Source organism: Syngnathus leptorhynchus, chromosome 21, assembly GCF_054491065.1.
Source record: "Syngnathus leptorhynchus isolate UIUO chromosome 21, UIUO_Slep, whole genome shotgun sequence".
In the NCBI taxonomy this organism is placed as follows: Eukaryota; Metazoa; Chordata; class Actinopteri; order Syngnathiformes; family Syngnathidae; genus Syngnathus; species Syngnathus leptorhynchus.
In genome coordinates this window covers 3,818,210-3,833,815 of record NC_141215.1, presented here as the reverse complement: position 1 = coordinate 3,833,815, position 15,606 = coordinate 3,818,210, and the positions used below count along the sequence as shown (strand labels likewise).

Sequence of the window (15,606 nt, the reverse complement as noted above, 5' to 3'; positions counted from 1 at the left end):
CACAATTTGCTTTTTTTGAACAGAGCGAAAGAGAAGAAAGAAAGGAAACGCAAAAGTCAGAATATATGGGAAAAACCTGAACAAAATACAATCTTTATTTATTATTTACATTACATACAATGCAATACTACAAGGCTTTCTACACATTCCGCAGAGAAGTGCCGAGAGATCGGACAGTACCGCGCTTGGAACTCCCCGATTCCACTCAGGGCTGGAGATAAGATGACTACGTGGTCCAGCGAGGAGGAAATTAAACAGTAATATTTGGCATCGCTTTCAAAGAAAAAGGTGCTTTTGAATTCTTTTTTTTTTTTTTTTTAAACTGTTTTTCCCCCCCTCTTTCCAGACACACGGCAACACACACACACAACCTGTTCCAACACAACATTTGACCAGTGTTCATGTAAAAGAAGCTTATGGTGAAACCACCAGCTTCCTCGACTTGCGGATAATGACGACGAGTCGTCAATATGGTAAACAAATGCCATTCTGTTCATCATTTTTAGAACGGACTATCAGGGCCACACTGGAGTATGCAATGACGAGTCAGAAAATTACAAGAAAAAGTCTAAATATTTGGGTTGGGGGAAATAAATTTGACAAGATTTTGGAGTGAGAAAAAAGTCAAAGACAGAATTGTTTTTTTTTTTAATTATGCTTATGTTTAGTTCATTTACAAAGCTTTAATTTGCACTACACGACTCAGTTAAGGGCATGAATTGTAACTCGCTATAAATTTCCACTAAATATATTTGAGGCAAAAAATGACAAACAATTCTTGTATCATAACAATTTTCTTTTTCCAAATTGGAGATGTTTTAGCGACAATACTAAGAGACTAAATAAATGCATGATTATGTACATCAAAAACAAAGGGCGTAGTTAATAAAAGAAATGTGTAGATGATGGCCACGTATTTTTTTTCTCGATACAAAAATAAGGTAAAACCGCGAATAGTGGCCATTTTTGCACGTTCCCTAACCGAGTCGTATTAATCCCCCGAGAAATCAATTAACATTACCATTAATTAATTCAGTGCTTTTCTGTGCTACAATTCAACAAAAACACAAGATTGCACGTTTGTATTGCATACCTGCTTTTTAGATCAGATCATTTCAACGCGAACGCAACTGAGATGCTAATGCGGCTAACACACACACACACACACACACACACACACACACACACACACACACACACACACACACACACACACTCACACACACACACACACACACACACACACACACACACTAATGCAGCAGTTATACTATTGAGTGAGACTTTTTTTTTTGACACTTTCAAATAAAAATAAAATTGTGATTACTCAATATTTGGACCAACTGAGCAAGCAACGTCCTCAAATAGTGCCCGTCCTTCTAATGCCGTGGTCTAATTGGTCAGAATTGCGTTAATCCTTAAGAGAAATAAATGTTTGCAAAATTCTTCAAATGTTTTCAATCTTTGAATTCAATGACGGTTTGCCACGTTAATTCCATTCAAGAGCAACCGGAACTAATGAGCACGCTATACAGCATACCATAACACTACGACTAAAAATCTTTAGCTAGAATAATCCTTTTAGGAAGAAAAAAAAAAATGAATCAGTGGACTGTTTTCGCAGATTCTGTCATGCTAGGCGGTATACATAAAAAAATAATAATAATTGATCCTAACTGTATCTACGTCAGATTGGCCCTTCATTGCCATCTACTGCCTCTTAGTAGACATGGCAAAGGCCTCTGATTGCACAAACCATGTTCTACCCAGTGATAGTCCTTCATAATTGAAACTCAAGAAGAGGCAAGTTGGAACATGGTTGGCCCAAAGTATGGATGCAAATGAGCGAGGCAAAAGGAAAAACAAAAACTTGGCAGTTGATCATCACTACACACGCACACACACACACTATTCCATTCTAGTGTAACACAGTGTTGGCTTGACGTGTCTCAGTTTCAGGGTGGCAGCAGCAGATTGTGACGTCAAACAGATATTAGAAAGTACCTGGTGTGTGGTCGTTCCCTCGTCCTCCTGTATCTTTTGCATTTGTGTCCAGCGGGCGAGGTCGTGGCGTGTCGCAAGGCAGGGGAGGGGGGGCAGCGGGACGGCTAAAGCGTGATCAGGTCCACCAGGTTGCCCTTGGGCGGAGTCATGCTGTCGGGGAAGAAGTTGACCAGAGTGTCGAAGAGCTGCGTGCGCTGGGCGTACGTCTGGTCCACGTCTGAGAAACCTGAGGGGGGGGGGGCGTTTAACATTTGGACAAGATTTAAAACTGTTAAGTAGCCAAAATAAAAATAAAACAGTCAAAGGGCTAAGAAGAAGAAATAAGTTTGGAGTTTTACCCAGGGGGATGAAGTCGTTACCGGACTTGAACAGAGCTGAGGGCAGAAGCTGGAACTATAGCGCAACACGAATTGTTATGAATAAAGTATAACAGCGTTTGAAGTGACAATAAAAAATATATATATATATATATCTGCAAAGAAGATAAATCCAGAACCTCTTTGGTCTCCTCGGGGTCTGTGTGGTCTACAGTGAGTGAGAGGTCATCCTGTAAGTATTTGAGTGCGCTCAGTGGCTCTGATTGGGCTTTTTCTTCAAACCTGGCCGACACAAAACGACATTTGTGGTGCTATAGTTCTGATACATGGTCACTAGATGGCAGCCGAATCCCTCAGCAAGAAAACGAACATCTGGTTCTCTCAAGACCTTGCTGAAGTGCCACGTATGAATCTTTTTTTTTTAATAAATCTAAAATAAATATAGTAAGCAATTACTTTGAAAGGTGTTTTATGTCACAGACCTGTACTTCCTGATAAGATATCTGCAGTGGCGCAGCAGGTACTCCTTGGAGGGCCGACACAGTTTCAAGGACCAAAAGTCATCCAGACGCATTTTGGGAGAGCAAGACTTGCCTGGATTGCCGCCAAAGAGATAATGCACCTGCAAAAACAAACCAACGACTCTTTGGAATCTTTGACCTGCCTTTTCCTTTAAATGTTGCATCGCAGTAACGTTGTCAATATTTCCCACAAATGTTGTGCGACGGTGCGTGGAGAAAAAAAACAAAAAAAAAACCCCGCCAAACCTTGTGCATCTCGTCGTAGACCAGCTGGTGAGCAAAGCGCGGACACGGTTCCTCCTCCTGCAGGACCTTGCTGGGGTTTTCCTTCACTGCCTGGTCGTTCTTATACACACATGACCTTGGGGCATCAACCAAAAACAAAAAAACAAGAGGAAGCTCATTAGCATAAATGACTAAAACTTGAGGGGAAAAACACAGATTTGTTTTATAAATCAGACAACCCTAGTAGTTCGAATCCAACTAGGAAGATAAATAGGTATCATTTGTAAATCCTGGGTGGTGATAACAAATGACAACACACGTGCTAAAAGATTAATGAGCACATATCCGCATATAAAGTCTCGCTGGTCTCTTTGAGTGGCCTCGGGGAGATCAAGAACAGCTAAAATCAATGTGCTGGAACATTGAGGACGGTCTGTACTTTCCCAACCAGTGACTCAAACACGGTGAGTGCAGATACAGGACACACACGTAGACAAATTCAGCTTTCTGCGTGCCCTACCAGTTGTTGCGGGCGATGTCATAGATCCAGAAGGAGTTGCGGACGTTCTCCTCGCGTTTATCTTTGTCCTTACTGAGGCCTGACAGGACGTGGATTTCATTGAGTTCAGGGTCGATGGTGGCCCTCTGGGTAAAGCCTGTCATCGGTACTTTTGGGGGGGGGGGGACAATAATGCGAGAATCATTACTCAATCTGGGATAAATGCTTACCTTAGAGCTATTTAAAAAAAAAAAAAGAACTATGAGAGAGAGAAATTCCAAAGCAGCAGAATTAAAGGCTCTGAAATAAGAAAACAACATAACAGCATGTCGCCATGGCAACAAGGCCGGACCGACTGGAGTGCGCAGAATGCAAATTCAGCCTGACTTTCATTTCCTCCCCACCAACTCGATTTGCGGTAAAACCCCTCAGCTCGGCTCTTTTCGCACGGGTCAATAAATCACGTTTTGCAACTGGTAAGACATCAAAATGAAAACTTGATTACAATCATATCGTTGAAACTTTTTTAGAGCCCGCTAGTCATTTAACACGTTGTTTAAAAAGCAGCACAGGCACGCTCAAGAGTTACACTGACTGTACTTTGGCAAAATATTCCTAAGTGCGGATAAAGGCTTGCTTTGTCGACAGATATCATCGTTGATACTACGGCAGCGCTGCACATTCACTCACATGAGAGTGAGAGAGATTTACAAGACACAAAGAAGCAAGTGTTTGTGCTTCCCGCTTCCTTCTTTCCATTCCTTTCAGTTGTTTTTATGCATTTGCACACTGCAGTTTGTCATCTTTTAGGGGTCCAGATTGTCTTGTGCATTTGTGCTAGTTATTAGCAATCAATTAGAATTTTTCAGGATATTTTTTCTTTTTTTTTTTGCTCCTGCTAACAACTTTAAAACTTGCAGAAATAAAATAACAAAAAAAAAATTCATTTTAAGGTCATATCGGCCAACTCAACTCTTACCCATGCCCGAGTCCTTCTTGGTGCCATCAGATATGATCTCCACGTGGTCTCCGTCCACGTCGTAGCTGAAGAAATCATTGAGGTAGGTCTTCGATCTCTGACCCCCAAATACATACAGACAGCGGTTTCTCTGAAAGGGGGGGGAGACACTGATTAAGACACGAACTCATAAGGGAGGATGAGTCATTTTGCCGACTCACGGTGTGAAAGAGCATGCAGTGTCCGATACGCGACTGGATGTCCTCCGGGCCGGCGTTGCACGAATCTTCCCGCAGGAGGCTCCAGGTGGCCGCTTGGCATTGGTAAGCGTAAAGGCCGCTGAACTGCGGCTCGGACGTGCGGCTGTCCTCCACGCTGCCGTTGCACGTCAGTATCCGGCCGCCAAACGTGTAGATCATATGCTTCTCCGAGTCCATGCACATCTGTTTGCTCAACAAAATTAGAATATTTTTTTTTTCGGTATGTTGTAGCGACCTTGGATGATTACCTGATGGTCGAACACCAGCTTGGGCCCCCCGTCGGCCGCCGTGTCCTCGCTGAGCAGCGCCCACGTGTTGACGTCGATGTCGTAGCGGTAGAAGTCGCTCTTCAGGGACTTGCTGTTCCTGACACTGGAGTCCAAGTAGCGGCCCAGCGTGTAGATCTGGCGCCTCTGGGAGTCGATGCACATCTTATGGCAGGAACGAGCACTCGGCCCGCTCTGCGCGACAACACGGGCTCATTAGTTTGAAAGACGCTATTTCACGCTTCCCAACTCGGAGCGTCGTGTGCTTACCTCTTTCTCTGTGTCCCGAGAGATGCAGATCCACTGGTTCTCCTGAACGCTGTAAGCCCAGAAGTCAGCAAGGTCTTGCGTGCCATCCCAGCCCCCAAACAAGTACACAGTCTCTGCAGGACACAAACGCTTCGTTCAACTCATCCTGTTTGCTTTACGGCAAACTGTCATAATAATGCCGAGTGATTTAAAATCATGTGAAACGCTGCAGAAGTTCCCAAAGGAATAAACTCGGACTGCAAAATTGAAGGTTGGTTTATTTGAGGAACAACAATAGTGGAATCATTTTTTAACGGCTCGAAAAGGAATGCTCTCCTAGTCGTCTCGCTTTTCAAAACATTTGAAAATCGAACTAGTGTAAACATCCTCGAGTAGAACGAGACAAAAGGTCAATGTTTGCCTTTCTGAAACAAAACCCTTCTCTTGGCTGGGCACGCAATAATACGTCACTCACTCGCTCGCTCGCACGCATCAACCGCCGGCCGATACAGAATCGTCCGATTAAAAGTGTGGCAGGAGGAAATGAGTGCTTTGCCTAGTTACAACAGCCAAGGATCGCGTGCGCTCTCACCAGTCTGAACGTCGATGACCATTTGATGGCCTCCCCTCATCCCCGGCCTGTTGTCGTCACCGTCGCCTGAGGAGAGCAGAGGAAGGCGGGTACAAAGGAGGCATGTGAGTATGGGATATGGGGCGGGCGGGAGGGACGGAAAGTGGGAGGATGGCGGAGAATGGGATGGGAGGTTGAAGGTTCAGCCACACACAAAGGAAGGCGACATTGTTTTAGCGTCAAAGCTTTGACATGATACTGAAATGTTTGGATAAGTCCGGCTTTTAATAGATGGCCTCACTGTTCATGTCGTCCCTGTTGATTTCTTGGGCGCTTGTACCTTTGTTGCATTTGGGGATGATCTGACTCCACCTGGGCTTGTACTCTTGCTGGCTGATATACTGGTTAAACAAACCGTCTATGGAGAAAGAAGTGGCATCAGCACACGCAAAAAAAGCGGACGGAAATAAGGACTCCCCGAGAATCGGAGCCGGACCTCGAACGGCTTTGTCGATGAGGTCTTCGCAGGCGTCGAAATCGCCTTGCAGCACCAGCCGGTCGTGCAGGTGGGTGAGCATGGGGTGTTCGAGTGCTATGCGCGTCTTCTTCTGCAGTGACTCGAAGGCCTCCGTGTAGTTGTGCTGACGAAAGTGTTTCAGGCAAAGGCGGATGGCTTCCTGTTCTCTGTACTGCAATGACGTAAAAAAAAATACAAATAAAATAAATAAATAAATAAAGGACACGTGAAACTCAATGCCCACAATCTTCTGAATTGAAAGCAACAGATTTTCGAGGAATTCTTTCTTTAAACTGAAGCAAATAAGACGAAACTGGAGTTAAATATTCAGAAGTAGTAACAAGACGAGACCAGCAGAGGGAGCTGGAGATTCAATCTGAGCTAATTTATTGTCTATGGAAACTTAAAAGCATTTAAAAAATACTAAAATAATATTTTCTGCAGTCGACATAACTTGTGTGTCAATATTTTAAAGGATAATAAAAAAATAAGAATAAAATACATATATTTGTCCACATCTTACCTTGCTGTACCAATTAAGGCAGGGCTGCACAACATCTGGATCCTCGATCCCGTGCAGCTCAATGTACCAGATGCTGAAGTTAAAACTCGGACCCCACGACATCAGAGGCACTAAGGGACAGAGCGTAGAAACATTTGCATGAACCAACTCTAGAAAGTCAACATCAGAGTTGCATCCAAGCTCCTTACCTATTTTGACAAATCTGCAGGGAAACATCTGCTCGTCAATCTTGTGCTTTGAGGTGAACGTTTCCTTGTTGTAATCGTTCTTAAGGCCACTGGCAAAGGGAAAGAAAAAGAAATGAAAATACATTTGAAAAATATGTTTCCCTTTCATCTTAAAAACAATAAAAATTTTCATGTTAGCCAGTATTTGTAAGTGGATCAAGCTCACCTGGACAAAAGCTCGGTCATGTTTTCTTCGCTCATGCCACCAAACACCTTGAACTTCTTCAGGTTGCAGACGTGAGTTTTCTCGTATTTGCCGAAGGTGATGCTCTGAACAATTGCTGGTCTCTCAAGTTTCAAGATTAAAAACTGCAAAAAACAAGGACGGCATCCTCAATTTGGCTTTTGATGGAAAAGAAAATAACTAGGTAAATGAGATATTGCAAGGACACATTAAAACATTGAAATTAAAATTACTGATAAATGAAAGAAGCAAAGAGGATATTGTTATGCAACACTGGTTAAAATGGTGGCATTATGTTTACCTGCGGAGGGTAGTTGCTCTCAGATGACCACCTGGATGACTGATCATTAGGTTTGTCCACCAAAATGTTCCTTTAAAAAGCAACAAGACAGTCAAGTTAAATATTAAAAATGCAGATATGCATTTATGGGGACGGCAATCAAAATATCAGTGCAGTGGTTCAACCTGTGCATCACAGATTTTATTAGGTGAGCGTATATTGTGATTCTTCTTTTGCTTATTCATGCATTATTCTGTTGTTAATTACTAAGTTGCGACTGATATTTATTGAAAATGAAGTCAGAGACAAAAACACACAAAAAAAAGTGCAGTAAATAGGACAGGATACACTGACACGATAATACAGTTGAAGCGATAGTCGTAATACAAAAGAGGCAGAGGAAAATAATACTTGGCCTCGCACTGTCATGGACTGAATATTGAATTCTCAGAGAAGACACTAAACTGACATCGAGTATCATTTAGACCGAGTATCTGCCATAAATCGTTCCCAAAAATATCGCTAGCATCGTTAGCCAATGCTAACTAGCCTGCATGATAAAACGAAGAGTAAGGCCAGCAAGCTAACTAAGTCAGCGCTTACAGCAATTGACAAGGGGCTATATGCAGATAGCGGACAGACGAATATGGAAATTACTCACTCGGGTAAATACGTGGAGGAGTAAGAACTCCATTTGAAAACGCTGTACGTGAGAACCCTGCTTTCTGGAACGACAGCCATCTTGTTGCAGGGGGGGGGGGGGCGGGGGGCGAAAAAAATAGAAAACTAGCAGGGGGAGCGCTAAGCGCGTTAGTACTAAAAGACACACCGCACCTTTTTTGCTCCAAATAATATGCAATATAACACCATATTCCCTATGATGTTTATTTGATTTAATACATTACAACTCTTCAGCATCTCTTAAAACTACCACGCAAACAATAAAAAAAATCACATTGGTACTCTATAATGAAATGGTTTTATTACACACACGTAAAGTATCGAGCTTTTCTATCAACACTCATAATAAACTAGTCAAATATAAGTAAACATTGGCGATAGGTAGGAATTCTGACGCGTTGTAGGGCTTTAATACAAAAATAAATAAACGCACGCACTACATTCACAGAATCAGCTGACTTGCCCTGACAAACATGGCGGCGAAAGACACGCGTCATGTACGTACAACTGTGTGAGAAAAATAGCACAGGACTACGACGGGAAATCATTTTGTAATTTACTGTAAGTATGTCAACTAAGAATTAAACATTCACACAAGTTATTAAATATCTATCTATCTATCTATCTATCTATCTATCTATCTATCTATCTATCTATCTATCTATCTATCTATCTATCTATCTATCTATCTATCTATCTATCTATCTATCTATCTATCTATCTATCTATCTATCTATCTATCTATCAGGAAAATACTATAAGAACATTTAAATTATTTCAGGCTATTCAGTGGCACTTAAAATGAAGGCAAGTTACCTAGATGTCATTTCCTTCACATCACAAAACCCTGGAATATCGAAAAGGGTGTGTAGACTTTTTATATCCACTGTAACTGTACTGCCAATGCAACAATGTCATGCGCACTCCGTTTTGAGTTTCAATAAATGTCAGTTTTGGAAAGAGACTTTCAGGGTGATGTCAGCCTTCTATGAAATATTGAGTCGGTGGACACAAACACTTTAGATGCATCATCGGATGACTAATAACTCTATTCCCGTTAAATGGCTCCCCTCTACATCATCTTATTGTACTCAGAGGCACGACTCATCTCCCGCATCACTCGACCCATGCACCTCTTCTTCTCGGGGATGTGCTCAGACCTCGTGTAAGTTCAGTAAACTTGCCACTATATCGGTTTTGCATCACTTTAATGCACTCTCCCGTCCTGTAATTCTATCTTGTATCTTGTTCAATGGTATCTGAAAGTTTTGCTAGATGTAAGATGAAGGCAGTGTTTACTTAAATGGGGAATATCATTTACAATAGCATATTGCATTGCATGCAATAATATATGCTCTATAATGGAATTTATGGCACCTGGCCAGAAAGAAAAGCAAGCACAGTATAGGATGAATATTACTGATGAGTGATAATAAAAACTAAATGCAATGCAAATGAGCAGAACATGGATTTGTTTAGCACCAATACTAATTAGTAAATATTACTCATAATTTGCATTTTTAATATCAGGAGGATACTGCATTTTTAATTTTTTTATGGGGGTGAGCGATCTCAAAATAAAATATTATTATTATTATTATGCATAATATGGTTCCCAGGTATTATAACCATTATTTTTAGTAGTGGTAATTGGATGCTATAATGAGAACGTTATTTCTTCAAACATCCTTGTTTTTGTCTTTACGTCGGATAATAATAATCTAGTCAAATCCTCATCATGGTTACAGCGTCATATCTTTGCAATTGCTAGAGGTGACATCACCACACGCTCGTCATCATCTTTCCGGTAAAAGCACAGCCCACCGGTCCAGGTGCTATCTTTTTTTTTTTTTTTTTTTTTTTTTTCTCGTTTTAATACCACTTTTTTTGCGAGAGGCCATCACGTGGGAGGCCCCTTTAAGTTGCCATTGACGGAGGCCCGAGCGTGTCACATGGACATGATATCATGACCGGGCAGGAACACAGCGAGCGAGGGAGCGAGACCACTTCTTCATCTTAGGCTCGGAGGTGGGGAAGGGGGGGGGGGGGACGGGACGGGACGCGCGGAGTCATTTCACGAAGATCCGGAACGCTATACGCGTGGACTTGTCGGTTATACAATACACCTGTCAGCAACTGTGACGCGCTTTAAAAGAAGGGAGAAAAAAAAATGTCACGGAGGAAACATCGCGGTCCCGGAGCAGCGCCGTTTGAGTGTGAGTGAAGTTATTTCTCCTCGTTGATGTGCGCCAGGCTGCTGTGCGCTTCTGGCGCAGGTGCGTTTGCGCATACCTTGACAGTGGGGCTTTTATTTCGCTTTGCTTTTTTTTTTTAAATAAGGAACTCGTTCTTTCACACGGGGAGATTACGTGTTCATTCTCTCGTTCGCCACCAGTGTCCGCATTCCAGGTGCTGTTGCGCACATCGAAATGGGAGTAAACAAGTGGGAATAAGAGGGGGGGAATTGGGGAGGGGGGGGGGTCGTGGAGGGACGCGTGTTTTGATCATTAAGCGCGACGGCCGTGGGCACGAGTGGGAATATATTGAAATCATCCGCGAGATCAGACCGCCAATAATAAGTTGCTATCCGCGAGCATTTTTTGGACATTTAAATTCAAGGAAAAATTAACTTAACGGTGTCCAGTGGAAATAATGCAATAATAAAGTCACTCAGTAGAACTTGTGATTCTCTGACTGAAAGAGAAGTTGTTCCAAAAAGTAGATACTAAATCGATGAATAGATAGATCAATAGATGTATCTATGGATGATATCGAGTGGCTTTTTATGATATGTGCAAGATGTGGGGCTGCAATGTGAATTCCATACTTTTCTACTGGTATTATGAAAAAGAATCAGATCCTTGGCGTTTGTATGCAGAAATTGCGCCCCCCTGTGGAGAGATTATTGGGAAGTTTTTTCCCCCCATGATTAATCAAGGAAATGTCATTACATGCCCATCCCTCCCAAGATTTGTAATTTTTTTTGCCTTGGTGGAGGTCACTATGCTAAATTACAGTTGTACTCTGTCAATGCTTAAACAACCAAATCTAATATTTACACACAGAACTGTATTTAATATTTATGGTGATTTCTTGTGATTTGAGTTGTTTTGAAGCTGTGTGATCCAAAAGCCGCTCGGGTGTTTGTCTCATTTGGGTCAACAAACCACGATGACAAGCCTATGAAAGCAATTATGCAAACATGAGCTCAAATGAGGAAATAGTTGATCTCTCTGTCTTGCTGTTTTAGTCGAAACTCTCGCACGAATGTATATTTTTGTAATGAACTTGAAAAAAAAAAAATGCTTGGAATGAAGCAATTGTGTTAAAAGATTCCGCTTGAAACAAAAGTAACAAAATCCGCCCAAACAAGTCCGAGTAGAGATGGTCTTCGCGTCACAATAAAATGTGCAATAATCCCGTCGCATTAACCACCATTAATCCTGCCATGTTTACTTTCATGACAAATCTGTCATCCCCATGAAGCAAATTTATTTGTAATCTACCATTCATTTGATCTGAAAATTATTTGTTCTGGAAGAGACCTGGGGACTGAGCTCATGAATGAACCAAATCCTGGCTGTTTGCTGTTTTGTGGTTCCCCACAAAAAACAAAAAAAAATACACGTCCCAGTCATCAATATGTAGTTCACCTCTAATCTGGTTATAAAAAAAAATGTTTGACAATATTGCTCCTGTATTGCGTGACATTGTGCAGGCGTACCTAATGTTGTGACCACGTGTAACTAAATAGACTACGGAGATTAGCTCTAAATTGCCAGGAGAAACAACACGGCCTGTGCATATTTCCTTTTGTCCATTTTCTGGTCGCGGTTTACAAAAGACAGACCTTCCTGCGTGCGTCACGCTCATGCACATTTGTTTGGAAAATTAGCTTTTGGATTCTCAACGTGTTCCTTGTAACCCGTCAGTGTATTCTTTTTTTTATTATTATGATGTGTCTCGTTGTGAGCGTAACTCAAAACAACCAGCTGTGAAAGTTGCATTTCCGCTGGGTTTATGTGGTCATAATTAGCACCTCCCATGTGACGGCAAGAGCGAGAGGGTGTAAATACAACGCGAGCCGGAGCGCGTTTGTGTTTACATGACAGCCGACCGACCAGCAGCGGAAGTGACGCAGGAGGCGGTGCGGCCTTAAAGGGAAGGCTGCAGCGAGGAGTGAGTGACAGGATAGGATGCTGCAAAATCAAATCATTTTGCTGACCGCTAGCTTTGTTATGATGGTCAAGTGCGCAAACACGCGAAATGACTCATTGGTCGTGGCGGTTTGGCGCCGAGTGTGCATTGGATTATGAAATGTGTTTACCCACCCACTCCCTTATAAAAGTAGCGACACAAGGTTGTGTTTGTTCAGAGCTTGGCCTGTTCCAGTCGGGAGCCAACTTTCCCCCGCTTTGCTATTCACAGTGACCTCATCATCGCTCTGGCTCGTTTCCCTCTCGAACTTTTCTTGGCTGTGAAACTTTTTACGGACACTGACATCAACCTATGAGATGTCTGCGTAAAAACTGGAACCGACCAATCGGTGGTCCTGCTTAGTGAGTTTTGGTCTGAAGAAGACAAAATGCTGACTGAGAACTTTTCCAGATACAGTCCATAAGCTTGGACAATAACTGCATTGATTTTACGTCAACTAATAAACACAACTCTTTGGATTTGATCTACATTCTGGTGGCAAGATCAGAATTCTTGGATCAGATTCTAATCATGACCTATGATTGACATTATGTAAGAATGAATTATCTAAAGAGAAAAGTGGTGTCATGTTAGGTATGAATATATACCGCCTTGTACATTAGAGTTATTTTAGTTTGTTATATAAGGCCCGATAACTTTATACAGTGCATGGCTTTATTGAATCTTTTTGTCTTTGTTTTGATACATTATACCCAGAATGGGTTTACTCTCAAGAGGCGGATTCGATTCTTGCGCAGCCCGCAGGATGGAGGGTGACTCGGCAGGCAGACTGGCCCAGCTCCAAGCTGCGCAATATATAACAGGGGAGGCAGAAAAAAAACAAGCCGACGCCACTCGCGTTTGTGATCTGAGAGTTCGTTTGACGGACCACGTCAGATCGAGTCGGCAAAGATCCAGAATCACTTTCGAGTTGAAACGATATCTGGCGGGGAAATGGAAACACTTTGGTGCTATCGCGTCAAAAGCCAAAAAGGTAAGCAAAGCTGCGCTGAGTTTTGTTGGACGCACAGAGACCAAAGTCAATGAAGCTCCAGGAAGTTGGGGATATTAAAGGTTGCGGCGTGGATGCGATGCGCTCGGAACGGGGGGGGGGGGATAATATTAGAGCAGGGACAGATTGCTTCAGCGCCGACGCTAAGTAGGCCAAAGGCACAGGGGGAGTGTCACATGAAGCGGCGCTGCTATGTTAGCTATTCTCCAGTGTCTTGTTCAGCTCGAGATGGGAAAAGCGACAGAGCGAGCGAGCGAGCGAGAAAGGAATTAAAGAGAGAAGGCCTCGCGTGTGTCATGTTTCCCATGCCGTCTGGCGTCTGTACATGACACTCAAAACCACTTGTCGACAAGAGGAAGTGTTCCTTTTCCTTGGCCCGGAGACGACGGCGACCTTTTTCCTTAAGTGCGTTAACTGGTGCAGAAGGTCAGCAAAAAAAGGGGGGGGGGGGTGATGGAAGGGGGGGGGGGGACTTCCTCGGTCGATGTTTGTCAGAGGGCGTGGAAAGTTCAAAGTTGAGAAGGGGGTGGCATTTAAGCTTTATTTTTATGGGGAGTACACTGAGCGCTGAAAACGATATCGGGGCCAAATGACTGACTGAATTGCGATTATGCAAAGAGACAGAGTCAAGACTAGAACACTCCGACAAATGGAGTCTGCTACCGGGATTGTCCCCGTTTGCTTTTGGATTTACTTAAGCGTGTTTATACATCCGTTTCGGTGTCCGGCCTGCATGGGAGACTTTTTTTGGTCTATCATCTGTGTTTGTCCAACTCATGGAGGAGGGAAAGGGAGGTATGAGGAGGAGGGTCAGGTGACTCTCCATAGCATCGGTTTCCCCAGTGACCAGAACCAAATAGACCAGCCGGACCGGTTCTACCCTGTAGGAGGGCATGGCAGATGACACTATGGTTCTCGAGGCTTTGCTTACTAGGACTTTAGTGGTGTTCTGATTGTGTTTTTTTTTTTATTTTCTGTATTACTTGTATTTGTGGCTTTTTTCAAAGTGACAAGGATCTTGTCCTGTCCGCTCTTGAGAAAAGTAAGAAAAGTCATAAACATCATTTAATTGTGCTATCATGACCAAAATTATTCGTAGTGTAATCATTATTTATATAGTAAACATTATACATAATACAAAATAAAACCAATAAAATAAAAATAGAGTGATAATGGATGGAATCTAATATATACATTAATATTAATAGTTATGCATCTTATTTTGTATATCATGTAGAAAAGAAATAAAACAATAAACACATGAAAGCCACATTTATATTATTAAAGTATTCCAAAATAGTGAATCACTGCTTTAAATGTTTAAATTGATTTATTAGTACTGTATTGCATTACATTACATATTTACTCACAGTCATTTCTACTGTTATATTGATTAATTATGTTGTGTGTGAACATTGTAGGGGAAGGCGACCAGACGTCTTTTTTTTTTTTTTAATTTAATACAACTCTTGTCTTTTTCTCTGGCCCCAGTCCCTCCACCTCCCACCGCCTCACTTCTTCCCTGTTCCCACGGCAACTCATGGCTGTTGGTTACATAATGCTTGCCCTGTCAGCCTCTGGGTATGTGTGTGTGTGTGTGTGTGTCCTTTAAGTCGGGCTTTGGGGAATCAAAACATGCGACTTTCAAGATTTTATTAGCCTACGGGCTAATGTGTTACTGATAGCATTAACACCGACTGCATAAATACATGCATAGGCGCGTGTGTGTGTGTGTGTGTGTGTGTGTGTGTGTGTGTGTGTGTGTGTGTGTGTGTGTGTGTGTGTGTGTGATCCATTCAAGAATTGCTGTTTCATTCACAGTAGACGGACGACGGGAACGGTTGTATTTTTTAATATATACCTCTCGGCTGTGCACGCTTGATCTGCATGCGTCTGGTCGCTAACGCTAATATTGTTAACTTAGCGTAGCATGTATTCTCGGCTTTCCATATGCATGTACATTTAACATTGCTATTGTTGTATGAATGGGGATTAGTGTTTGATTAAATCGTGAACACAAACACACACGTACCGCCACGGGTTCAGATCCTCTCTAATGGCATTAGGCAGGGCACAGCAGGAGAGGGCCAAGCTGCTGTTCACTTCAATTAGAGC

The 15,606-nt window shown here is 42.5% G+C and overlaps 1 protein-coding gene and 1 long non-coding RNA gene across 5 annotated transcripts in view; one reads left to right on the top strand and one right to left on the bottom strand.

Moving 5' to 3' along the window:
- Window positions 1-15,606, bottom strand: part of mkln1 (muskelin 1, intracellular mediator containing kelch motifs) — a 73,944-nt gene that overhangs the window by 1,715 nt on the left and 56,623 nt on the right. The window contains exons 1-18 of one of the 4 annotated variants that reach the window (XR_015063098.1): window positions 8,263-13,875; window positions 7,623-7,692; window positions 7,304-7,446; window positions 7,099-7,187; window positions 6,911-7,020; window positions 6,367-6,559; window positions 6,172-6,288; window positions 5,892-5,957; window positions 5,321-5,433; window positions 5,033-5,245; window positions 4,746-4,967; window positions 4,546-4,675; window positions 3,588-3,735; window positions 3,089-3,203; window positions 2,804-2,943; window positions 2,501-2,603; window positions 2,343-2,397; window positions 2,005-2,230 (exon numbers count right to left, since the gene is read on the bottom strand). Coding sequence is in view for 3 of the 4 variants with exons in the window: in XM_085902095.1 (XP_085758221.1) it covers window positions 2,109-2,230; window positions 2,343-2,397; window positions 2,501-2,603; window positions 2,804-2,943; window positions 3,089-3,203; window positions 3,588-3,735; window positions 4,546-4,675; window positions 4,746-4,967; window positions 5,033-5,245; window positions 5,321-5,433; window positions 5,892-5,957; window positions 6,172-6,288; window positions 6,367-6,559; window positions 6,911-7,020; window positions 7,099-7,187; window positions 7,304-7,446; window positions 7,623-7,692; window positions 8,263-8,342 (2,229 nt within the window). In the remaining variant the exon portion in view is untranslated. Of the gene's footprint in view, window positions 1-64; window positions 2,231-2,342; window positions 2,398-2,500; window positions 2,604-2,803; window positions 2,944-3,088; window positions 3,204-3,587; window positions 3,736-4,545; window positions 4,676-4,745; window positions 4,968-5,032; window positions 5,246-5,320; window positions 5,434-5,891; window positions 5,958-6,171; window positions 6,289-6,366; window positions 6,560-6,910; window positions 7,021-7,098; window positions 7,188-7,303; window positions 7,447-7,622; window positions 7,693-8,262; window positions 13,876-15,606 lie in introns of those variants that run through there. The other 3 variants (XM_085902095.1, XM_085902096.1, XM_085902097.1) reach the window with 3 other exon arrangements.
- LOC147040177 (uncharacterized) lies at window positions 3,550-5,749 on the top strand. Its single transcript, XR_015063099.1, has 3 exons — window positions 3,550-4,042; window positions 4,215-4,290; window positions 4,520-5,749. It is a non-coding gene; the product is annotated as an uncharacterized LOC147040177 (long non-coding RNA).